Genomic DNA, 24768 nt, shown 5'->3' with positions numbered 1-24768 from the left:
GAGGAATGCTACCTGGTTCAAATATCTGATGAGCCCAGAAGGATTCTTGAAATACTAGAGGCTTGGAAGGATCTTCAAAAACTGGTGTTGGGAAATGCAGTCCATGGGCAGCAGGCCGTTCGCTTGCGGCAATTTTTTCAAGATTATTTGGCCATGATGTAAGTCAGCGGCTCCTAGCGGTCTCTTCCTATCCCTAGATACCCTGAAATAAGATGCATCTCTTAAAATGCAAGGTATCATTGCTCTACAGGGGGGCATTCTGCAGCCCCTTGGAGAAACTGTGTTGTCTTAGAAAACCATTTCATCTTCCTCGTAGCCTCTAAAAGTCTTGTTTCCTATCACATGCCTGGGAGCCACCCATTTTATCTATTTTGAGTAAAGTCCAGCTACCTTGAGTCTCAGCGCCACTTCAGTCCTGATGGAATCCCCCACCCTAACCCACCCCGGACGTTCTTCTCAGTAGAGATTTGCATGCAACTTGAGTGTAGACCATCACAATTGACAATCATACATACAATATATTTTGCTGCATATTTTGCAACCTTCTGGGAAGTTGCAATTGGCTGCAATTCCTTGGGTATGTACTCCTCTTTTTTGTGCAGCAAAATACAAACAAAAACACACATACAATTTGTCAAACATAATTATCCATTCATGGGTTATATAAAAACTGTTAACATGGAAGGGCTTTGTATGTAGGCTTTTTGCTACAATGGAAGCATCCCTTAGTGGTTAACATGTGGGAAAAGACTGGTTTTATTCAGAGACACCTTTACAATACTGCCTAAAAACGGCTGGAAGAAAATGGTAGCCATCTTAATTGTGAACCACTGCTAGAAAGATGGTGCCATCTAGAGGTTGGGATAATTTGATGCGGAATCAGCTTTCAGCAAGAACCTAGTTTGGCTTTTCAACTCATAATACCCTGCAGCCCATATGGATTATCTGTGGCTTTGTTGGAAGAGTAAATGATAAAGTTGGCTACAGTTCAGTGTGATGTTAAGACACGTTCCCTCTAGTTACGTTCATAGCTGCTCCCTCTTTCTTGGCTCTCTAGCTCCTGGACAGAGGATACCCGGGCACAGATCTTCTCGGAGAGTCTGAGCTCCCGTGGTCTGTCGGAGGCCCAGTGGGAGGAGCTGGAAAATAATATGGAGACTAAGTTCAAGGAGTTCAAGGAGCTGGCGGCCGCAGGATGGGAGCTCGTGGCTGACGAGCACTACTTGAGTGAGACAGTAAGAACCATAAGAACCGCCCTGCTGAATCAGACCAAGGGTCCATCTAGTCCAGCACTCTGTTCACACAGTGGCCAACCAGCTGTCGGCCAGGGACCCACAAAGCAGGACATGGTGCAACAGCACCCTCCCACCCATGTTCCCCAGCAACTGGTGCACACAGGCTTACTGCCTCGGATACTGGAGATAAGTGTGGAAGGCCGTGATATTGTTCCTCCCCACAACTCTCAAAGGTTGCCCCCAACATCCTACAGCTTCACAGTACTTTTGGGATGAGCCGAGATGCAGGACAGTTGTTTAGCTGTGTAGACTTGTGCATTAGGCAGGGTTGCCCCTTCTGAATTAGTGGCTCAGAGCAGGGATGACCAATGGTCCATATTTATGGGAACTGCTGTGGCGAGAAGCAAGGTCTGTACATCAGTTTCCCAGAAGGAAAATTGATGTACTCCCATTATAGATCCACAATTCCCCCTCTCTATTGGCCTTTCAGAGGGCGTGCAAAATAAATACCTTCTGTTTCGGCCCTTCGTTGGTTGGCTTTTGCTGGCCTGGTGCTACTTCTTTCTAGGTTCCCTCTCTCTTTATCTCTTTTTTGTAGGGGTACTACATTTGTGTGGTCTTATTCTAGAGCACTGGAAAAGCAGCTCATGTTTTTAATTAATATATACATAAATATTCAGAAAGGCCACAGTTTTCTCCATGCTGCAGTTTGGAAGCCAGAAGTGCTCCATTAAGCAACTCTGTCCAAAGTATTCTGGCTCCCTTATAAAATCCACCAGCAAGGGCTTCAGAGCTGCAGAGCACATGTGCTCAGGCCCAGCTGAGTGAAAATCCTAAAGAGAGATGTAATGCTCAAGTGTGGAATAACGTCAATTCTCGCGACATTTTCCTTTCCTTAAATGACATGATAAGGAAATATTTGATAATACCCTTATTTTAAAATGTTTAGGGCTGCCTGGGGCGGATAAAAATAATAGTTTTTACATTTTACAACTGTTTTTAAGTTTTAATTGTAAGCCACTTTGGTGGACCTATTTGGGCTGAAAGGCAACCCATAAATTAATTTTTTTCAAAAGCTTTGGGGGGCTTGATACAGCCCTTGGACCACCTCTTGTTATCTGTGGCTTAGAGGAATCCCCTGAGATAGTCTTGCTAGAGAGTTAATCATTCAGTTATTGCTAAGGTGACCTATAAGGGATTGAAGCTCAGACAACACTATTCATTGACAAGTGTAAGAACCCAGTGGGGCTTCAACAGCCTTCCCATTCCTGTTTCAAGGGCAGGTGATGAAGAAATTCCTATTAGGAAGTACATGTCTAGAAAGAATGTGAGTGTGGTGTAGTGGTTTAAGAGTGTAGCCACTATCTATCTCTCAACCTAACTTACTTCACAGGGTTATTGTGAAGATAAAACGAGAGCCAGTGTGGTGTAGTGGCTAGAGTGCTGGACTGGGAGTCGAGAGATCTGGGTTCTAGTCCCCACACACCCATGGAAGTTCACTGGGTGACTTTGGGCCAGTCACAGAGTCTCAGCCCAGCCTACCTCACGGGATTGTTGTTGTTAGGATAAAATGGAGAGGAGGAGGATTATGTACACCGCCTTGAGTTCCTTGGAGGAAAAAAGGCAGGATATAAATGTAATCAATCAATCTATCAATAAAATTTAAGAAATAGGTGGAGGAAGAACCATGTGTACCTCTTTGTCCTCCTTGGAGGGAAAGATTGGGTATATACATAGCAGGTGTCAAGGGTAGGCATGATTGGGCCCTTGCCAAGGGCCCAAACTTCAACAGGGGCCCACTTGCCAGAGCCCCCTGGAGTTGCTCCTCCTCTTCACCATTACAGTCTGCTTGTTTACCTACCTGTCACTCTGGCCCAGACAACAGTGGTGGTGAGAAGGGGGAGTAGGAGATGCCATGGCCTGCTTGCTCATTGGCCATTTTCCTGTCAAGCAAGCAAGTGGCAGCAAGGGTGAGAGGATGAGGAGCACCAGCAACTGGTGACCATGGTGATGTGAAGGTAAACTCCTTGAAGGAGGGGGCTCACTGAGGGGGAGGTGTTTTACCCAAGAGCCCTCAAAAACATGGAGCTGGCACTGGATGGAAATCTAATAAATAAAGTATCCCAAATTCAATAAAAAGAGTGGCTCACACTCTTAAGGCCCATGTGTAGAGGAGAAAGGAAAGCATTTAACAGAAATTATCATATGGCAATCCTTCTTTCTTTCTTGTAAACCGCCCAGAGAGCTTCAGCTATTGGGCGGTATAGAAATGCAATAAATAAATAAAAATAAATAAATAAATTTCTGTTTTTTCCCCCCTGCCTTTAGATAAAGGAGCGAATTGAGGAGTTGCAGAGCATGCTGGGATGGGTGATGGTTCGATGGCGAGCCCAGAGCACCCAGAAGGATGATGGCAGGGAGATTCACAATGGCAGCCCGGACATGCCCAAGAACTGCCAGGTTAGTATGCTGCTGCTCAGTGGCTTTATGAGCTGGGAACTAACAAGCAGCACTGTTTGCTTGACCTAGTGAGATCCCAACCGCAGGGCAGGAGATGTGGCAGCTCCAGGTACCTGGGACCCAAGCATCAAATGTTTAGCATAGCCCCCCTTCCATACATATACCATGATCCCATCCCCACACAGATCCAACAGGAATCTTTGTTCTGGCTCCTAGACTCACTCCAGTACAGAAGATAAATGAATAATCCATTTGGGCATAATGGCTGCCCATAATGGCTGTTTTAGCACATAATGCTAAAACATGGTTTCACAATTTGTGTATGAGCAAAAATGAGCCTGTGTGAAGCAACAATATATCCCTGTTGTAATGCAAAGTATTTGGGGGTGGCTTAGTCCTGAATGCACAGTTGAGACCTGTCAGCTTTACAGAAGACTTCCTGGTGGAAATGAAAATACTACAACTGGTTTGTTGACTTTGCGATTAAAGGATTTCTGCCTGCTGCTGGGAAAACAAAGTCCTGGAAATTTTGAGTTGATGGTCTTATGCTCTTTGGGGACATGATGTGTCCCTCTCTTTCCCTTTCTCGTGCAATCTCAGGTCTCTTCAACCAAAGTCCAACACGCTAATCACTACACGGCCCTCTGCCAGTTCACACTCTAATACTTTCGGTTGATCTTAAGAAACTGCATGCGTCCGTACACACGCAGACACCAAGAACAATGCAGCTGCCTGCATTTGTGGACCCTCCTTGTGGGTGGCCTATGCAGATTCTCAAGATGAGTGCCTGCACTTCAAAAATTACCACTACACCACTGATAACAGCAGCCTGAGCACGGAAATCAAGCAGGCGAAGCCATAAATGCACATTAACCTTGCCACATGGTCAAGACAAATTTTCAATTGTGTCAATCAGTCTTTACATGAGGCAGATCCCAGTTTAGAGGGAATAAGAGGGAATCTTTGACTAAAAATGCAGCTCTGTTATTTACTGTATTTTCTGACTCCCCAGATAAAAGTAATTCCTGAAGCTAGTGTCCCCAAGGCGGAAGGTATCCTGAGCTCCGGTTTGTCTGAAAGGCCGCCTGTCACTGTAGGCTCGCTCCAAATTGGTTCCGCAACAGAGCAAGAGAGTGAATCGGTTTCCACTGCAATCCTCTCTAGCCTAGATGTTCTTCCAGTGCAGAATCAGAGCTTGGAAGAATCAGAAAGCCACGTGCTCAAGGAGATGGGCATCCCCAAGGAGACTCTGGTCTTAGAACCGTCAGAGACCCCAGTGCTGTTGATACCACAGCCAGCCCCGGGAAGCCTGGGTGGCACCGTGAACTTGATCTTGAGCATTGGGAAGAAAGGGGAGAGAGAGGCTCTGGGAAGCCAGGCAGGAGCGTCGCCACCAGCGGGACAGGAGGCCGTGCACAAGGTAAGGCACAGCTATTCTCTGGGCATGGTGTGGATAGAGCTCTTTCACTGTCTCCAGTAGAACGAACAGAGCTGCCCTTTGAGCCACGGTGGGGAACATGTGGCCCTCTGGATGTTGCTGTACTACAACTCCCATCAGCCCTTGCCAGCAGAAGCAACAGAGAGGGATCATGAGAGTTGCAGTCCAACAACATTTGGAGGGCCGCATGTTCCCCATCCCTGCTCTAGAGGGATGGGAGGCAAGATTTTCTGATAGCGATGCAAGGGAAAGCCAAAGTGTTCCGGCAGGAGGACCGAAGTGGGAAGTCAGTAAGGGAGTTGCAAGCTTCCTAGCTATGGCTGAGCAGTGGAGAATTTGTAAGTTCCCAGCTGAGCTGGAGGATGCTCCTAGACACTCTGGATCAAGGAGACCGGAAGCCCTGTTGCTTTTTGCTTCTCGTGCAGTCGGTGGCCGTGAGTACCTTCAGCACATCCTCCAAACAGCTCCAGCGTGTTCTTCTGGCACGTCCTCTTTCTGTGTCAGGAACTGCCTCTCCTCACATCCGTCCTTTTCCTCCTGGCTATTGTTAGGTCACCCTTGTTATTCCTTCACTTTTCTCTTTTGTCTCTTTTTCTTCTAAAATCTAGCTCCCTGAAACTAAATCCTCGGGCTGTAAAACTTTCTGGAAACGTTGCCAGGGGCTTTTAGGAAATACTCTGGGTAGTTTAAAGAGAAAGAAAAGGCCGCCCCGCCAGCATGCCAAAGAGGTAAAGCTGTTGCAGGAGAGTGGGAGTCGGGTGGAGTAGGATGGGCATGGATGCATGCTAGGCCGGACGGCTGCATGGTGCAAGGAGCCCTTGACTAACCCATCATAGGCAAAGGCAGCTCCTGAATCCACTGCACAGCCATCTCCCAAGTTTTAGAAGTCAGTCATTCAGACTTCAGGGTATGAAAGCACAAATAAGCTGGATCTGCATTGCCGCTTCCACCTGAACTCCTTAGATGTCCTTAGTAAACTCCTTAGGGCGTCAGTTATTTTGTGAATTCTCCAGGTTGAGCCGCAGGATTGCCACATGCAGTACTAAACTAAAATGGAGAATTCCAGCCTCCCGTTTAGCCTGACATAGTGTTTCCATGCTGGGAGAAGCTGCATCTTTAGAAATTCCCTCTTCTGCGCAGCTATTAAAGGCACAGAAGCCAGCGCCACCTACCCAAACTTCCACACCTGGGCTTTAATATGCAGCCAGTGCAGTGGGGTTCCCGACACAATAACTTTGATCCTGCCACAAAGGTGCTACTGGATTTGACAAGAAAAGACAAGAAAGGAGCCTGAGGTGTACACAATGCTGAGGTTGGTTACTGATTTGCTGACTGAGCTCTCTTTTGAAGTCTTTTTTCAAGGAACTGAGAACTAGTAACCAACTTTAGCATCGTGGACATGACACGCTAGTTTGCTGTGAGGAAATGGCTTATAAGAACTTCCATCTTTCTTTCTAGCAATCACTTTGAAATCTCCCATTAGCCAAAATTTTACTGTTGAGGGTGGTTGAGGATGAGATGAATTAGGAGTAGAGAGAAGGGTAATATATCTGTTTGTGGGGAAGTGTGACTTCGTAACTACTCTCACAATAAACAATCATAATTTTAAAAGGTTATTTATTTATTTATTCATTTATATCCTGCCTGTGAGGTAGGTTAGGTTGAGAGTCAGTGGCTGGCCTAAAGTCACCCAGTGAGCTTTGTGGCCAAGAGGGGACTACAACTGGGACTAGTCCCAGTCCAACACTCTAACTGTTACACCTCATGGCACTGGAGATGACTGGTATTGAAGAAAAAGGAAGTGGGGATTCTATGAGCGGCAGCTGCTACAACTGGGCGGTAGTTGTGGGTGGGGGTGTAAAGACGCTCCAGTGCAAGGACTGGGCAACTTGTGGCCCTCCAGATGTTTTGGCCTATCAGGCCTCACCATTGACTATGCTAGCGAGGGCTTGTGTGAGCTGTTGTCTACCAACCTTTAGAGAGCCCCATGTTGCTCACTCCTCCAATAGAAGGGTCTGGAGTGGCTTCTGTTGCAATTGTGCAGTTCACAATTGCAACAGCTTGTGAACTGGAGCGGAGGACTTCAAGGGCATGGGGCGAAGTCATTGAGAAAGCCGACTGTCAATCACTTAGGGGACGTGACCTCAGCCCTGCCTTGGTCGCAGTTGCTGAGATAAAGTTCTAGGCATCTCCTGCAGCTGTTGCAGAATGGGGGACCCTATTCTACGGTGACTTGGGGTGCTTCCAGACAAAGAACTCCTAGCTCTACCCCTCAAAAGCCATTGTGCCACTATTTAGTCCTAATGGATTACTTAACAAGGGTTACAAGATGAAGATGGTATCTGGGTGCACATGCTGTAAGATCCCGTGAGTGAAGCAGGGCAGCAGCATGGCCAAAGTCTTGCTTGGAAGCAAGTTTACATGATAAGGGGACATCCAAGCATGCCATTCCCCCGCTTGTAAATCTGAAGTCCTACAGTACAGGACTCTTCCTGCACATTTGAGTGGGCCCTGAGCTGGCCTGTTCTGTAGTACAGTCCCATCCCTGCCAGTCCTGCTGGGTTCCTCAACTGCTGCTCTAACATTGCATGCCGAGTGCTGTAGCCTCTTGCATTGTCTGTGTGGAAGTGGCGCTGAGCACTTGTGTTCCGTTCAAGTGGGCGATGCCCCCACCTTTCTGAAAGCCTGGAAGTCACCCCTGAGTTGTAAAATGGAGCCCTGTGACACACACACACACACACACTGTATTAAATCAGAGTGATCCGAGCATCCTTGCATCTGCTGTGGACTGTCTACCTCACTGCCTGCTGTGAAGCATGAATGGGATTTTCTGTAACGAGTGAGCAAACAGTGGGCAGAAAGGAGCAAGTGCCAGGGCGTGTCCATCAAACAGGGGTGTTGAATCTCAGGCCTGTGTGCCTAACTTGGCCCATCTAGGGTCACAGTTGGGCTCTCCAAGTGTCCCAGATGTCCACGCCTCCTTTCCCCTGACAACCAACCTGCTGAAGCTTACTGGCAGTAAGAACTATAAGTTAAATCATGCTGGCATTTTTGGCTCACTCCTTTTGCCTTCAATTCCACCCACCACTGGAATGCACACACTCTCTCTCACACACACACACTGAGAGATTCTCCAAAATTGAATTTGACCCTTGGTCTGAAAGAGGTTCAGTACCCCTGGTGTAAAACAATAGTTATGTGAACACATTTGCCACTGTGCCACCCAGAATAGGTAGGTTTGGGTGCTGGTGACCTTGTGCAATTAGACCTCATTGTGCCTCCCCTCCTCTCCCCAGGTGAGCACCTATTTGCATGTGAAGGAGAAAGATGGAGATGGAGGAGCATCCCGGGGAAGCTCAACCTCCATGCTACGACCTGCACCTAAGCAGCTGCCACCCACGGCGCCTTCTCGCTCGCTTCCTGGCACTGGACGTGGCCCCATAGCCTTCCACACCTTGCCCAAGATCAGCTCCAGCTGTTTCTTGCGGAGCCTGGCTAGAACAGGCAACGTGAAGGCAGGCGATGCCGAACGGCTCACCTTGCAAGGCATCATGGGAGCAGAAGCAAATGATCCGCAGCCTGTGCCAGAGGGAAAGCCTAGCACCAGTAGCACCTGGCCTCCCAAGTGTAGCAAGAGGGCCCAAGGTGTGCAGGCCCTGGGCCTACCCTGCAGAGAGCTGATGGACTATGTGAAGAACCCCTTGGCAGGGGCTATTGATACTGAATGTGACTCAGTAGAAGACGCATCAGGATGGCGCATGTTCCTGAGGCAGAGTGAAAGTCTCAACAGTTCCTTGTCACCCTCAGAGAAGATCCACACATGCCAGCGTCTTCCTCTAGGTTCTGTCCTGAGCCTGGAGCTCCCTAAGGATCCCACTGTCCTAAGGAATGTCCGTGATACCATCAGGGTAGCAAGGGATGGAGCAGCAGGAAGGAAGGGATTAAGCCAGGCTCACCAAGTGGCTCTGGGTAGCACTGATGGGGCAAAAGCCCAGGAGAATGGGACCGGCCTGCAGAAGAGGGCCCCAGGAGGGCAGCCAGCCATGCACCAAAGGCCCATCCAGGCTGAGGATGCCCAGCGTATGTACCCCAAGGATAAAGGAGGTACGTGGTTTGAAGAAGTGAGCATCAACCCTGGCTACGGCAGCCAGAAGGCCTACTTCATTGCTCCTTGTGAAGCAGGCAGGCAAAGCAGTCCCAATGATGACTTCCTGGATTTCAAGCACAACCGGCTGTCGCGTATCAGCATCCTGCACGAGCAGATAGGCTGGGAGTGGGACAAACTAGCTGCCTCGTTGGGTACAACTAGCAGCTCCGGCAAGGTGCAGGCAAGAGATCCAACGGAGCGCAAAGCCAAAGTCAGAGATGCCTCTCGGGGGAAGCTGATGCCCTCCCCTGCTAAACACGCAAGTGGTGTGGATGCGGTTTCCCCCACAAGTAGAGCGAAGGGCCCACCCATCAACAAGATGCCAGAAAAGGGCAGTCCCCCCTCCTTACTCCGCCTGGGACTCAAATCACCCACCAAGCTGCCTGTGTTTGAAGGCATCCCGGGCTCCTCGGAGCAAGGCCCTCTCGTCCCAGCTCCAGGAGGAAGGGCATCCGAAGGATCAACGTTGCAAGACATGGCAGAGGTTTGCCACCCTGCCCATGAGTTGTTTGAAGAGGAGGAAGAGGAGCTGCAGGCCATATGGAGTAATGTGGAGAAGCACAAGAGGAGCGCAGGTCTTTGTGGCAGCCCAGTGAAGAAGGCGGACAAGGTGCGAAGCCCAGATAGCTCGGGCGGAAAACTCATCCTGACGTCAGCAGATAACTTGTTGGTAGCCAAGTTCAAACTTCCCGCCTCTGCCCTGCTGCTTCAGAACTCAGAAGGAGAAAGCAGGACCAGCAATGGGCTGGATGGGAAGAGCAGTCCACGTCAGTGCTGGGCATCCGTGCCTTCTTGTGAGGAACCACCTGAGGGGGCAGAGCCTTTGCCCGTGGGGTCACTACAAAGCAGCTGCCCAGTGGACCAGCAGAAGCTCCAAGGGGAGGACAGAATTCTTGGCAAGGTCAGAACCGTTGGCCGTCAAGCTGTGGATAGGGAGATTGTCTGTTCTAGCAGCATGCTCTTGCCTGAAAGCCACATTTTTACTGTTCTTTCCCACATAGTCCTGATACTTTGATCCAAGGGACCCATAGATACAAATCTTCTATCCTGGCTTCAGTTGTCTACACCCTGGTAAACTCCAAGTTAGATTACTGCAGGGCACTCTACGTGGGGCTGCCTTTGAAGACGGTTCGGAAGCTGCAGCTTGTGAAAAATGCAGTGGCCAGAGTGATAACAGGGAGCAGAAGGTTCAAACATATAAGAGCCACTCTGGCCTGCTTGCATTGGCTGCCTGTATGTTTCCAAGCCCGATTCAAGGTGCTAGTTTTAACCTATAAAGCCTTACATGGCTTGGGACCACAATACCTGATGGAATGCCTCTCCCGACATGAACCTACCCGTACACTGTGCTCAACATCCAAGGTCCTCCTCCAGGTGCCTACTCTGAGAAAAGCTCGGAGGACAGCAACAAGAGAGAGGGCCTTTTCTGTGGTGGCCCCCCAACTGTGGAACAATCTCCCCGACGAGGCCCACCTGGCACCAACATTGTTATCTTTTCAGCACCAGGTCAAGACTTTTCTCTTTTCCCAGGCATTTAGCAAGATGTAATTATCCTGGGTTTGTTTTTGTATGTTTTTTGGTTTTAAATTGTATGTTTTTGTGATTTTAAATTTTCATATATTGTTTTTAAGTGTTTTTATCCTATGTAAACCACCCAGAATGCTTTGGCTATGGGGCGGTATACAAATGTAATAAATAATAATAATAATCTTACAGAGAGCCCCCCCCCCTTTCAAAGGCCATCAGCCTTCCTGAACTGACCAGGAAATCCTCAACATTCACCATAATCGCACCTCATTACTTCCCTAGCAGAAGTCTATAATGTGTGTCTTACCGAGGAAGTAGCTGATCCCAGATACGAAACCTGCATCAAAATATTAGCTCATAACTACTCAGTAGCAAACTTAATAGCGTAAGCTGTTGTTTGCTAAAGCCTTAGGTACACTCATTTGTCACACCTGAACAAATACAGATATTACTGAATAGGCTTGGGATAGTGCAGAAGGAACTTTGGTTAGAGGAAATATTTCACTCTTTCTTTTGCTCAGTTTTGGGGAAAGTAGTACAAAAATGCCTACATAAGAGGAACTCCATTGCCAGTTTTTATGCTTCCAGGGAGGCTGCGTGGTTCATCATTGTCTGTCTCTTTCCAGATTCCTCCCAGTAAACTGGAGCTTCAGATGATGGAAGGCTCTCTGGAAAGGAAGCATCTCCTCCAAGCAGGAGGCAGAAAGGTATTTTCAGAGCTGCCTGGCCTTATCTGTGAAAGGGATAAATTGTGCCCAGTTCCCCAACATACACCCACCCACAATGCATCCAGTATGTGGTAATGGTTGCCAGTAACCATGCCAAAGTGAAGCAACCTCATCTGTGTTTTTCTGTAGCACGTTAGCAGAGCCTAACGACATATACTGATGCAAGCAGATATGCTTAGCAGTGAGATGGGTTCAGAAGTAACACCAAACCAGGATCTGATCCTGGTTTGCAAGGTGAGTGGCAAACCATAGTGTGCCATTTATGATGGTATGACAAACTATGGTTACTTCAAACCTGGAAGGGAGGCAGGAAATCGTCACATGAAAAAATGAGGGAGCCCATGAACTTAAGGCTCTTCACTGTTTACCCAACATAATGCCAAAACATGGCTAAGTCTAAGCCACCACTGGATATGTGGTGAAGATGGCTAAGAGCCTTTCCAGATGACTAAGCCCTGTGGATGTGCTATTTTGTTGCTTGGCAACAAAGATGTAGTCCCATCACCCTGGCTTTGGGTGATGGGGAAAAGCTGACGTATGTCGTCTTCTGCCCTGCACTGATGTGCACATATCTATGCTCTGAAGAGCTGGAAAGAGCTCTTAGGCAATGATTGGCCTTCAGGGAAAGTTGAGGGGGTCTTGTGGAGGCAAGTGGAGGCAGGTGAGGGGCTTCCTATATGTCTAGCTTTAAGAACAGGCTGAATTGTGACCCAACCCTAATCTTCACCTCCTGAAGTTCTGCCCTTTTACTCCTGTTCTCCTAGGCAAACTGTCGTTCCTGGAATACATTCCATACAGTACTGATGAGACAAACTTTGTGTTTCTACCAGGACAAGAAAGACACTGTCAAGGTAATAGTAGCCAGGGAAACACCCAGAGATGGGTGGAATAAAGGAATGGGATTGGGTAGAGTGTAGAAAGTACAGCTCTGGTCACCACACCTAAAAAGAGATATTGTAGAGCTGGAAAAAGTACAGAAGAGGGCAACTAAAACGATCAAAGGGCTGGCGCATCTCCCCTATGAGGGAAGGTTACAACAGCTGGGATTGTTTAGTTTGGGGGAAAAGGAGGCTAAGAGGAGACATGATAGAGGTGTACATAATTATGCAGGGTGTGGAGAATGTGGATAGGGAGACATTTTTCTCCTTCTCTCAAAATATGAGAACCCAGTGGGGTCATCCCATGAAGCTGAGTGGTGGGAAATTCAGGACAGATAAGATCCTTGAAAGTGTTATGCACTGATTTTATTGTGTTTTACTGCTTTTATTACCACATAGGTTTTTCTTATATGTTTTATTGTTTTATGCCACCTTGCTGGGTCTCCTGCCCCAAAAGGCAACCAAGAAATGTTTTAAATAAATAAATAAAATAAAATAATTGTATTTATTTATTTATTTCTAAAGCTTATTTGTTACATTCCCTGACAAAATAGAACTTGAAATGATGTATACAAAAATACAACATTTAAGCAGTAAAAGCCATATAAAACCAATCCATAATCATATCAAGTCTGAATTTGGCCATAGTTGGTAAACCTTAAAACCCAAAAAACTTCCACAGAACATCTGCAGAAGAGAGAGAGGAAGCTTAGCTCAGGACCTGCACAGGCCCTCCTGAAGAGTCATGTCAGACTAAGAGAGTGTCGTAGTGGATAGCAAGAGCACATCCCAAAGTGTGAGCACTACCACTGGGGTTGTTTGTGTGACACAACAGCCTATGTATTCAAAATGATGGCTGCGCACACTGCAGCCTCACTGTGGGTATGTTATGCGAATCCAGCGAGTGTGGGTTATGCGAGGGTTAAATAACCCTCGCATAACCCATGGTCTGTTTTTAGCATTAGCCTTACATAACCCACATTCACTGGGTTTGCAGAACACAACAACCCCTGAATGAGCCAGTGTGGTGTAGTGGCTAAAGTGTTGGTCTGGAAGTTGGGTGATCCAGGTTCTAGTCCCCACTCGGCCATGGAAACTCACTGGGTGACTTTGGGCTAGTCATAGATGCTCTGTCCAACCTACCTCATAGGGTTGCTGCTGTGAGGATAAAAATGGAGGAGGATTATGTATGCCGCTTTGGGTTCCTTGTAGAAAAAAAGGCGGGATATAAATGCAGTAATAAATGGGAGTTGCATATGCAGTGTAGTGCCTGTGGGTGCTGTGGCTCATTGTGGGTTAAATAATTCATGACAAGCTGTGGCATGTCATCTGAACCCAGTCACTGAACCCTGCCTTGCACAACATATCTGATGAAATAAGGAATCACAGAGCAGTAAACTCAAGGTGTTCCTTTCTTCAGACAGTGCAATTTTGTCTTCTAAAGACTCACATTTAATGCTTTCCTTTTCAGACCTCAACAGTCCGGTCTTTGGTGACCTGGCCTGCGTTTTCTTTTATTATTATTATTATTATTATTATTATTATTATTATTATTATTATTATTATTATTATTAAAACCTGTACCCAGCTTACTACTTGGGCATTGCTTCCCTGATGCAGGCCAGAGGAACACTTGCTTACATGGGCTCTTTGATGGCAAGTAGCCTTTCAGATTCCAGGGACTTGACAATTTGCCTTCCTTTGCACAGCAGAGCTCCGTGACAGCCTTGCCACTGAACCTGTCTGGAGCTGTTTGCTCCCTAGAAACAGAGTACACCAAAAAGAACAACTGTTTCACACTGCGGTGAGTATCCCTAGTTTTCCATTCCTATATAATACATACATAGTACTTTGGACACTTTAAAGCCATAAGAAATACTAAATAATAATTACTACTACTGCTATGGATTTTTAAAACGGGGATGGTTAACTGCTTTGCATGTGATAGTAATATCTGATCTTCCGCCACTAGATGGCACTATCTCAGTAGAACGGAGCATGCTTAGAGGGGAAGTATTCAATTCAAACCAAGTGGTCGCCCTTCTCAGCCCATGTAGGGTGACCATATGAAAAGGAGGACAGGGCTCCTGTATCTTTAACAGTTGCATAGAAAAGGGAATTTCAGCAGGTGTCATTTGTATATATGGAGGACCTGGTGGAATTCCCTCTTCATCACAACAGTTAAAGTGCAGGAGCTACACTAGAGTGACCAGATTTAAAAGGGGGCAGGGCACCTGCAGCTTTAACTGTTGTGATGAAGATGAAATTTCTCCAGGTTCTCCATATATACAAATGACACCTGCTGAAATTTCCTTTTCAACACAACTGTTAAAGATACAGGAGCCCTGTCCTCCTTTTCATATGGCCACCCTAAGCCCATGTATTGCAGCCCATAACAATTGCAGGAAGCACAAAGCTCATGTAGAGATGCTCTTAGTGAAATGCCATCCTTTGAACAACATAATTAGTGTTGAGCGTTTGAGGCTGGTGTTGGCCATTCTGTTCACTTCAAACCACCATAATACGTTTTGCTGATTTCCTTTCCTACACCCAGGTTGAAGGATGGCTCCAAATATCTCCTTCGAGCTCCAACTGAGTTCCTCATGAAAGAGTGGATTACCAAATTGCAGCAAAACTCTGGTAAGGCTAAAATACTGTTAAGGGCAACCGGGGGAGAGGAGGGGCGGCATTGGACGATCCAAGGCAGGAGGAGATGGGAATCTTATCAGGAACAAGAGTCTTCTGGAGATCTCCATATGGCAAGACTGTAACTTTCTTCTCCCTCAATATGTCCCATTGTGATTGAGACACACCTGGGGTGAAAAGTGGGATCAATTGTTGTGATACACAGAGGTCCAGTGGAGCATTGGGACTTCCACATGTCTGGCTGGGACTCTGATTTCAGTTTAGTAACAAGAAACACCAATCACCTGGTCTCAGTTCCTGGTGTGTGGAGGCAGGAATTATAATGGTCTATCTATGGGTTACTTTACACATTACATTTTAAAGATGTACACCTAAAATGTGACAAAAGAGGTGCTTAAAAATGTGCATCTCGTTCAAATGTGCTCAACAGAGGGTCTGCAGCTCCTTGTGTTGAAGGCACAGCTGGCAGCTAACCCAGGTTTGTTGCTCTGAGATGTGTGGAATAAATGTATCTCACAGGTTTGTTTGGGAGGAGAGCACTTTGCCTGTGAAAAATACTTTGCGTGTGCTTTTTAAAAGTCATCTGCCAATGGCTGCTTTCCTATGCCCCAAGGTTTACCTGAAGTGGATTATTTCCAGTCGGCTTCCCAGACCGCCCAAGGGACGACCTCTGCAGTTAGGTAATTATTACAAGCAAAGTGTAGCTGTGGGTAGATTTGCTGCAGGCAAGAGTGGGATTTTTTTGAGCCCCCTGAGGTTCCCAGTAACACTTGTCCCACTCTTTAGTAGATCTTCATAGAAATAATCTAATGACATCTTGTCAATGACATTGAATTACTTAATACTCCAATTACTCCATATAGTGGATATAATCCACTTTTGGGAACTTTTTGTCTCCATGTGGAAGTACACAAAGAAAGAACACGTCTCGAGATGCTAGAAAGGTTATTGAATGAATAAGACCTATCTTCCAGAGTGTTCTGAAGGCTATTTTAAAGATACCTGTGAAGAAGGCCTCAAAGATACCTGTAAAGAAAGCCCCAATATATCTGGGCTGAAATATACTGAACTTCCTTGAGAATAAGGCCATTTTTCTAGCATCCTGAGACATGATTTCTTTCTGTCACTTTCTAGTGCATCCTTTCCAAGTTTGTATAAGTTAAGCATTTAAAACCAACCAACGAGGGCAAGTTTGGCTTCTACATTTTAGAATGAAATAAATGTTAATTCTTGAAATATAAATTACTGTGCGCTCTTTTCTCGCCTACAAAAAAAAATTAAAAAGAAAAAGCTTAAAATTTTGATTTGCATCTAGACCAATCTGAGCTAAGGCCATTAGTTACCCTGTTTAGAGGTGGCCACTGTTTTTCCTTCCTGCCCAACTCTCTAACCTCTGTCTTATTTGGTGACACCTCCCCAACCCCGATCATCATGTCCACATCCTGTTAACATGGAATCTGCTCAATTTTCTCAGCTGCATAGAAACCACTAGTGGATCAAATTCCATATTCAGATATCCTAGGTCATTGCTCCAAATGAGATGGCTCATATTACCTTTGTGGGAGAGTCAACCCAGGACCACGCCTTACCTTCGCATAACAGCATAGCCCCATGCAAGTCAGGATTTGAACCCAGTTCTCTGTTTCTGCTGCATCTCTTCTTTCCAGTGTGATTCCCGGCCGTGGCATCTCCTCCCACTTCCTGGGCCTTCCTCAGCCCCTTACAGTCAAGAGCCAGGAGGCCCTGCTTCTGCCCAGGTCCAGTGTCAGGCTGCAGTTGCCGTACAATACTCAGGACGATCCACTGGATACAGCAGCAGTGCAGACAGGTGAGTGGGGAGAGTTCAGAGCTTCGTGAGGATTTGGTTAACACCTTCCTCAGCATCTTGGCCATGGACTGTATCAGTAAAATGCTCCTGGCAGCATCTCATCAGCTGAAATGTCATGGGAGTGCATTCCTACTGCAGAGGGAACACTAAGGAACTAGAGCCTATTCCATGTCGTCTTCCCACTTAATCTGTTCTGGCCCCTTGGAGTCTCAGAGGAATTACAAGGGCAGTGGATCCTTTGACATTTATTTATTTAATCCATTTATTCATTACATTTCTATACCACCCAATAGCCGAAGCTCCCTTTCCACAGGACCATTTTACCCGACAGTGCTTACGAGGATGTTGAAGGGCCTCTCTTCAGAATGGCCAACTGGATTGATGTTGCAGTTGTGACCATGGAGGTCTCTGAAACAGGGGAAAAAGCAGCCTGTCTGTAGAGCAGGAGGTTTGAACCTCTTGCCCTATGAGAGCCATGATCAATTTGAGAAGCTCTCGGGGACTGCAGTCAAGTGATGGGTGGGGCTGAAGTCAAAAGGAGGTGGGGCAAAAAGTATCAGAAATACAGTCAGCATATTTTAACTTTAAGCTTCTACTGCCCGTAATTAAGTTTTAGAAGAGGCACTTTTAGAATTGGGGGGGGGGGGAGAAGCTATATAAAATTTGAAAAACCACCAATCAGTTGATGGAAAAGGGTATGGTCATCTGGGAACTCCGGTGGGATACCGGTGAGGTTCAACACCCCTTTTGTAGGGACAAAGAAGCTCTGCTTCTTCCAAACACGCATGTATGTACTGGCTAAACAATTCTAAAACATTGCTCTTCTCCTTGCGGCATGCTTCTGGTTTTGAGAAGTGTGCTATAGCCTCTTCCTGTCCTGTCACTCACCAGTTCTGAAACTTATCTGCTGGGCATCTATATTAGCAGGGCCTACATAATTATCCCCCATCAGAGCTTATTCTGCAGCATATGCCTTGATTCAATTTTCCTCCCAAACTATATTGTCAATATGTTGGCAATATGTTGGTAGGATTATCTGCCTACTGTGTATACAGGGATTCTCTAAATGAGAGATTTATAGGACGCTCGTGACTGGCTACTCATGGAAGTTGTGGGTCATTTTGATGATGTGAACCTCCTGCATGTCTCCCACTCTTTCTCCTGGTTATCCCATTAAAACAAACAAACGAGCTTGGATATGTCAATACTTCTGAAATATCTTGGGATTTCCTCCCATGTGCCACCAAAGTTGTGCTACAAAACACCCACTAGAGGGTGATGTCCCATTCAATACTATGAGCACCGAGAGGAGGGGAAGTTTTCAGTCACAGACTACATGGTCACTCCTCTCCTCCTGTGTATTTCAGCTTGTTACAATTGCATAAGAAAAGCGGGAAGTGAAGTGCTGGTAAGCAAACGCGATTTCCCTTTCAAGAAGCTCACAGTCAGCTTTCTCTTAAAACTAGATACCATCTAAGAGTAAGCTCAAAATTTCTCTCTTGATATGAGTGATACAGAATTCTATTTCTTAAGAAACACTCTCTCAAAAAAGATTTGTTTTTTTTGCCCTTTTGCTACAGTATTAGCATAACAGTGCTAAATACAAGAGCTTATGCAAGCATAAATTCCAACATATGAAACAACTATAAACCTTGTAGAATAAGACTTCTAAGCAGTCAAGTACATTTGCCAGATCTCAGTGATAACCAATTACAATCTTATAAAATGGATTTTACAGGCCATAGTTTAGAGCTTTGAAGGCCAGTACTTTAAGTTTAAGCTTGTGACACCGCAGCGTAGCATAGTGTGGAATGTGGTCACACGGCAACAATCCCAGGGACTATGTAATGGGCACAATGAATGACTCACAGACTTCATTCAGCTTCTCTCTCCTTTTAGGAAACACCCACAGATCCACTGCCATTCCTACCACAGAGCACGGTCTGAGGCCCTGCTCACCGGCAGAGTCTACAAGGTCAAAAGACCCTCATATCTGCCAGGAAGAGGACTGTGGGCTGGTGACAAACAAGAGGCGGTCCTATTCCTTTACCTCAGGTGCGTATTGCATGACTGTGCTGTGTGGGATTCATATGGGGTTACTAGTTCAGGGTGAGGAGACTCGTAATCTGACCCCTACCCCTCTGCCTGTGTGTACCAAGATGCCGCTGAGCTTCTTCATTTGATCCTTTTCAGCTGTAAGTCACATGCCCTCCTGTTCAAGTGCAGCTTAAATGTCTGTGACTAAGTGCAGTCCATTGAGAGCAACATGATGTCATTGTGATATTTTCAGTACTTGGTTGCGTCCTTTCAGCTAGAAGTCAAGGTTCTTCTCAAAGGGACGTCACCACTAGGGGTCAGCAGCACCCTGCTGGACTCCAATTCCCATAGCTTACTGCTGACTTTAGGCATATATATATTAAGATGTGTTCAAATGTCACTTGAGAATGGTTTTAGACCCCCGTCATTTAGCTCCCAAGACATGAATGCTGAAATGCTCCAATAACAGAACCCTCCAATAAAAGGAATTGTGTGTGTATATGGCAGCTGCATGCTTATATCCTGAGATATCTGTCCTGAGAAGCAATTGCCAGAGGCAAATCCCGAGAATGCAAATATGCTGCAGTGTCTGCTTTATGAGGGTAGAAGAGTGGAACTCTGTACCTCAAACAACATTGAATAGGGCCAAATGGCCTAGAACAGCCTTCCTCAACCTGGTGCCCTCCAGATGCGTTGGACTACAACTCCCATAATTCCACAGCTTGCATGGTCAATAATCATACAGGCTAGAGGGTTATAGGATGTCATTCAACACATCTGGAGGCACATCTGGAAAGCTGGCCTGGCAAGGCCTGCATTCAATTAATAATCCCTAAAATATGAGATTAAGCCTTCTGTCTGGAATGTTCTTTAATCGTTTGTTTGTTTATTGTAAGTTTTGTGTCCTGCATATCTGTTTTATAATAAAGCACTTAAAGCAGCAAACAAGTTTAAAACAAAAAGTAATAGTATTCACAATAAAAAAGGGGGGAAATCCCCCTTTCTTTTGTTCCCACCAGCTGTACTTCTGACTGTGGTGAGTCACATAAAAAGATCTCTTCCACTGAAGGTAATAGGTGGACTGTTTCTTATGAGGAGTATCTTGGTCCCCGGCCATTTAGACTTTTAATGACCAGAACCTTGAATTGTACCTTGATATGTAGGGGATGGTACCAAGTGCTCACTTGTGAAAGCATGCTAAACATGTTCAGAAGCAAGGCAATCTATTTGTTGTAGTAGTTTTACTTCTACGAACTTCTTATCCTTATCCTCCTCATGTACCAAAACTGAGCCTTGACACTAGAAACAGTTTGTGGGGCAGAGAAGTGGTATCCTGGAGTAAAAGGCCCTGTGTACTATACAATATCAACCAGCCTCTGCCATATTAAAGGAGAATTCCACTGCTCGTTGCCTGTTCATGCAGCTGTGATCTAACATCTGCTAAATGAATTCTGTCTCTCCTTTTTCAGCTACATACCAGAAGATCACACCTTTGTCCGTGTCCAAGGAACCCCTGAGGATTGGCAGCAGCTACTCAGTCACACTGTACATCGGAGAACAGGCCCCTGCTCCCCCCCGACCTCGCTGCCATTCCTTTATAGCCGCCCCTGGTGGGTCCCGAGAGCCCTTGGGCGACAGAAGCCAAGGCGCCTCGCCTCGCCAGAAGAACAAATCCGTCTTCAGAAAGTTCTTTGGAAAGAAAGACTGATCTAGCAGCTCATTCCCTTGAAAACAAGAAATGCGTGGTTGTACACAGGCACTGAACATTTCCTTGTTAGATTGAGCCTGATGGCTACAAATGGGCACTGTTGCCTTGCCCCTGCCCTTGAAGGTTGCTCTCTCCCCAAAGGCAGGAGGAGAGAGGCATGAGGGGCAGCCTGTGCTCCGTGAAACAGCCCCTTCGGCCTCAGCTCTAAACTTCACCTACTCAACCCTGATAGGGCAGCTGCTCTAGAGAGCACTAGCTGAGTGTGTCAGAGGCCTTTAGCAGGGCAAAGAAGCCCCCATTCATATTGCGGCAGGGTGGCGTATTCCAGCCACTTCATGGCCTTCCTGTGGGCAAAGCGCAATCTTCCTTTTACGTATGAGCCTATGGAGGATAACAGGTCAATACATTCCCAGGCACATATGTATTAATACTGTATTTGTATTCAAAGGGGTAGGGTGGGGGTGGACAGGGAGTCATATTTGCTTCATTGCCTTCCTAACACATTTGCATGATTCATGATGGGATCAAAAAGGAAAGCGTTTCCTTGGAACTAATTATCCAGGTGATGGGATTTTACACAGGCATGGGTTGCTTCTCCTTTTTTTTACTTGGCCTTGCTCTTTTGCCTTTAATAGAACTGCCTGACCTGCATACCTTAACAAGTGATGATGCTTCTCTTCATGCTGAGAAAAGTTTCATCTCTTGTTTTCTGCAGGTCAAACTGCTGGGTGAACACACGTACGTAGGCCAAGTTTTTTTTCTGGTTGGCAAACCTGTTCAGGATCAGCGTCTACACCAGAAGCCTAAGGATTTTTTATCTGTACAGTACTAATTTTGAATTCGCATCTATCTGAACCTAGCTGAGGTTAAGGCTGGCAGAGGCTCTGGGAAGCAATACTTTTGGAGACCCTGAAGAGAACAATCTATGTACTTAGCTTTTACTGTTGAGAAATACAGCGTGGCGCATTCCTTCTGGTGCAAGGAACCTCGTTGCCTTTCTGCTTTCTTTCCTTCTGCACTGTGATGTTCAGTAGCAGTCATTAAGGGTTGTACAGTAGCCAGTTGCATCTCTTCAAGAGACATTAACACCACATTAAAACACCAGTTGACTGTCTGTTAGCCTGTATTCAAAGTGAATTAGAGTTAATTGAGTTACACTGTAACTGCCAGTGAACTTGTAGCTGAACTTAACTCTGATCTAAGGCACCCTAGGACACTCCATATTCTGGTTAAAATAATGGAAACACTGCTACCCTGTTTCCCCGAAAATAAGACAGTGTCTTATATTAATTTTTGCTCCCAAAGATGCGCTAGGTCTTATTTTCAGGGGATGTCTTATTTTTCCATGAAGAAGAATACCTTATATTACAGCGAGGGGCAAAACTGGAAGTAGGTCTTATTTTCGGGGGATGTCTTACTTTCGGGGAAACAGGGTAGTGGCATCCCAAACTGACAGACATAAGAAGTTATTGGCAGTTGTCTGGGGGGTGGGAATTTAATGATTAATCTAGAACAGTGAAAGGCAGCCTGGTGCCCTCCAGTGGTTTTGGACTATAAAACCCAAGTCCCAGCCAGCATGGTCAATGGTCAGGGTTTATGGGACTTGGGAGAAACACTGTGGGCACTTCTGCAAATCTATTCATTCTCCCAAGTCCATGCCCCTCAGCTCAGTTTATTATTATTATTATTATTTATTTATTTATATAGCACCATCAATGTGCATGGTGCTGTACAGAGTAAAACAATAAAATAGCAAAACCCTGCCGCATAGGCTTACATTCTAATAAAATCATAATAAAACAATAAGAAGGGGAAGAGAATGCACCAAACAGGCACAGGGTAGAGTAAAACTAACAGCATAAAAGTCAGAACAAAATCAAGTTTTAAAAGATTGTTGGAAAGGGATCAGGGTGAAAATGACCAGGGTGGTGGGCATAGGGGAGACATGACAGGTGAAGAAAGAGGGAAGCAGCACTGCCCTCCAATTCTCCTCTGCAAGTGTCCCCTGACCCTGCATTAGTGTTACGCGGCAACATGTAGCTCTGCTCCAACTTATCTGAGGGATAAGTAATGGAGAAACGGAGAGAATTCTTGCGGTTTCTTCTAGCATCTACGGCTGTGTGATGGGGGAATGCCAGTTCAATCCTAAAAGCCTGTTTTCCTCTCCTTGATGGGTTTTCTTGTCCACAGTAAGTGACCTGGTTTGCCCCTCCTCACAAATAACCCATTATTTGCCAGGGCTGCTGCCATTTTGTGTATGCAGCCTCCAAGTGGAGGTTATTCTGTAACGTGTGAATCCACACACTTGTTAATTGTGGGTTGAACAATCCACAGTTAACCTATGATTAGTTGTTAGGTTAACTGTGGCTTGATTAACCCATAGTGTCCAGATTTTCATTTCATGGAATAACCTCCAAGCAGAGGTTGCATATTCAAATTGGGACAGTGGATGTGCCATGGCAAATTATGGGATACATAAACCATGATTTGCTGTCATTGTGTGTAAATGGGACCAGTCTGTGTTTTGAGTAGGGAGCTGCCTATTGCTGTCTACATTCTAAACATGAACATATCTCAGCCTTCACCAACCAGCTGTCCTCCAGATTTGCTGCACCCATCATCCCCAACTGACATGCCCTGGTGGCAATAGGAATTGTAGTCCAACACATCTGGAAAGCTCCAGGTTGGTGATGGATGACAAAGATTCAGTCTCGGGAGGTGGGGGGGCTCCCATTTGCCTTTCTTTTGTGCAATTTACAGAAGATTATCATTATCACCTGTTTATTTGTATGCCACATTTCCATGTGATGGTGCCCAAAACTCCCTACAACTATTATAAATAACCATAGGGCCTGATCAGACAACACACTGAGCCATGATTAGGCTGCTAACCCTTTTTGCAGCAAATGGTTAGTGAGTGTGTTTAAGCTGTGGTTATATAGCCACCATGGTTAAGAATGGTTCATACGACACACTAAGCCATAATGTTGAGCTCAAACTGGTTAACCACTGTGGCTTAGCATGTTGTCTGAACAGGGTCATAATGTCAATGAGTACATACATAATATAAAGACCAATCCATCCATGCAACTTCTTTATAAAACAGAACAAACACGACTTAATCCAACATCTTAAAACTAAACAGGAGACACAATAAAAGCCTTACTCAAAAATAAGGATGCAGTATGCCCAGGGTCGAATAGGTCATTCCACAAAGGTGACGTGGTTCTCCACAATTAACAATCGCCACACCTCTCCCTTGCGGGCTTAAATCTCAGCTCTGACAGCCAATCCTGTTGCTTCTCTTTGACTCTTTGTCTTGGATGTTAGCCCAGTTCAGTCCCTTGTTTTAACACCAACACTGGAGAGTAAACATCCATATCGCCTGAATAAGAACAGCCGGAAGAAACCTGATGCCAGCTCTTAGAAGAAACCTGATGCTCACCTGCTCTTCTCCTTGTGCACACAAACATAGCACCAGTTGAATCACTTCTTTGGGGCCACTTCACACAGGACAAAACATCCTGCATGGAGGTATATTCCTACATGGTATTTTTATATAGGCAATAAGTGTGAATATTGCAAGTAGCCAAGCGTGATTGAATGTACTTGGGTCCATGCTTATCATACATGTTGCAGAATTGTCTTTGAGGAGACTGAGCAATGAACTGGCAAGTCCCCATTTGAAATCTCACCTCTGAAGGTACCAGTTAGACAAGTCACTCAGCTAGTAAGGCTGAACAAGGGTACAAGTTTCCTTTCTCAACCTGGTGCCCTCTAGATGCATTTGACAACAACTCCTATCATCCCCAGCCACTGTGGCTAGAGATGATAGGAACTGTATTCCAACACATCAAGGGCACCAGGTTGGGGAAGGCTGTTCTAGAAAGTTAGGCATGCATTGCATCTTCCTGAGAACAGTGACAGGAGGAAAACTAGATTGCAAATCCATACACTTATCTTAGAACACAGAAGGAGGAGGTGAAGCAGCACGTAAAGAAAATGAGATATAAGGAAGCCCCTGATACAGCAGGCACTGGGCCGCTCCTGCCTGCTCTACTCGCTCTGGCACTGACAACTTCTTCGGCTGCTCTCATAAGAGGAAAGGCCGTGGAATGGCAGAGTTGGTGTTTATG

At 45.9% G+C, this 24768-nt stretch overlaps 2 protein-coding genes across 4 annotated transcripts in view; both read left to right on the top strand.

Moving 5' to 3' along the window:
* Positions 1 to 50, top strand: part of LOC134398161 (spectrin beta chain, non-erythrocytic 5-like) — a 36750-nt gene extending 36700 nt beyond the window's left edge. Inside the window, exon 20 of the mRNA XM_063125407.1 lies at positions 39 to 50. Within this exon, the coding sequence (XP_062981477.1) occupies positions 39 to 50 (12 nt within the window). The remainder of the gene's footprint in view (positions 1 to 38) is intronic.
* Positions 4 to 21220, top strand: LOC134397501 (uncharacterized). Of its 3 annotated transcripts, none has more exons than XM_063124211.1 (14): positions 4 to 158; positions 1058 to 1235; positions 3564 to 3695; positions 4708 to 5115; positions 5742 to 5861; positions 8430 to 10181; positions 11434 to 11514; positions 12300 to 12386; positions 14126 to 14217; positions 14968 to 15053; positions 15673 to 15739; positions 16727 to 16887; positions 18787 to 18942; positions 20394 to 21220. In XM_063124211.1, the coding sequence occupies exons 1-14, from the start codon at positions 154 to 156 to the stop codon at positions 20630 to 20632; spliced, it is 3564 nt and encodes a 1187-aa protein (XP_062980281.1). In that variant the 5' UTR covers positions 4 to 153; the 3' UTR covers positions 20633 to 21220. The 3 variants fall into 3 exon arrangements, with proteins under 3 accessions (XP_062980281.1, XP_062980280.1, XP_062980283.1); XM_063124210.1 differs by having other exon boundaries at positions 14123 to 14217; XM_063124213.1 differs by lacking the exon at positions 5742 to 5861 and having other exon boundaries at positions 14123 to 14217.
* The last annotated feature ends 3548 nt before the right edge of the window (positions 21221 to 24768 follow it).

The sequence above is a fragment of the Elgaria multicarinata genome, chromosome 4 (genome assembly GCF_023053635.1).
Source record: "Elgaria multicarinata webbii isolate HBS135686 ecotype San Diego chromosome 4, rElgMul1.1.pri, whole genome shotgun sequence".
NCBI classification, from domain to species: Eukaryota; Metazoa; Chordata; class Lepidosauria; order Squamata; family Anguidae; genus Elgaria; species Elgaria multicarinata.
Note: the sequence above shows the minus strand (reverse complement) of the source record. Positions and strands in the feature narration are given on the sequence as shown.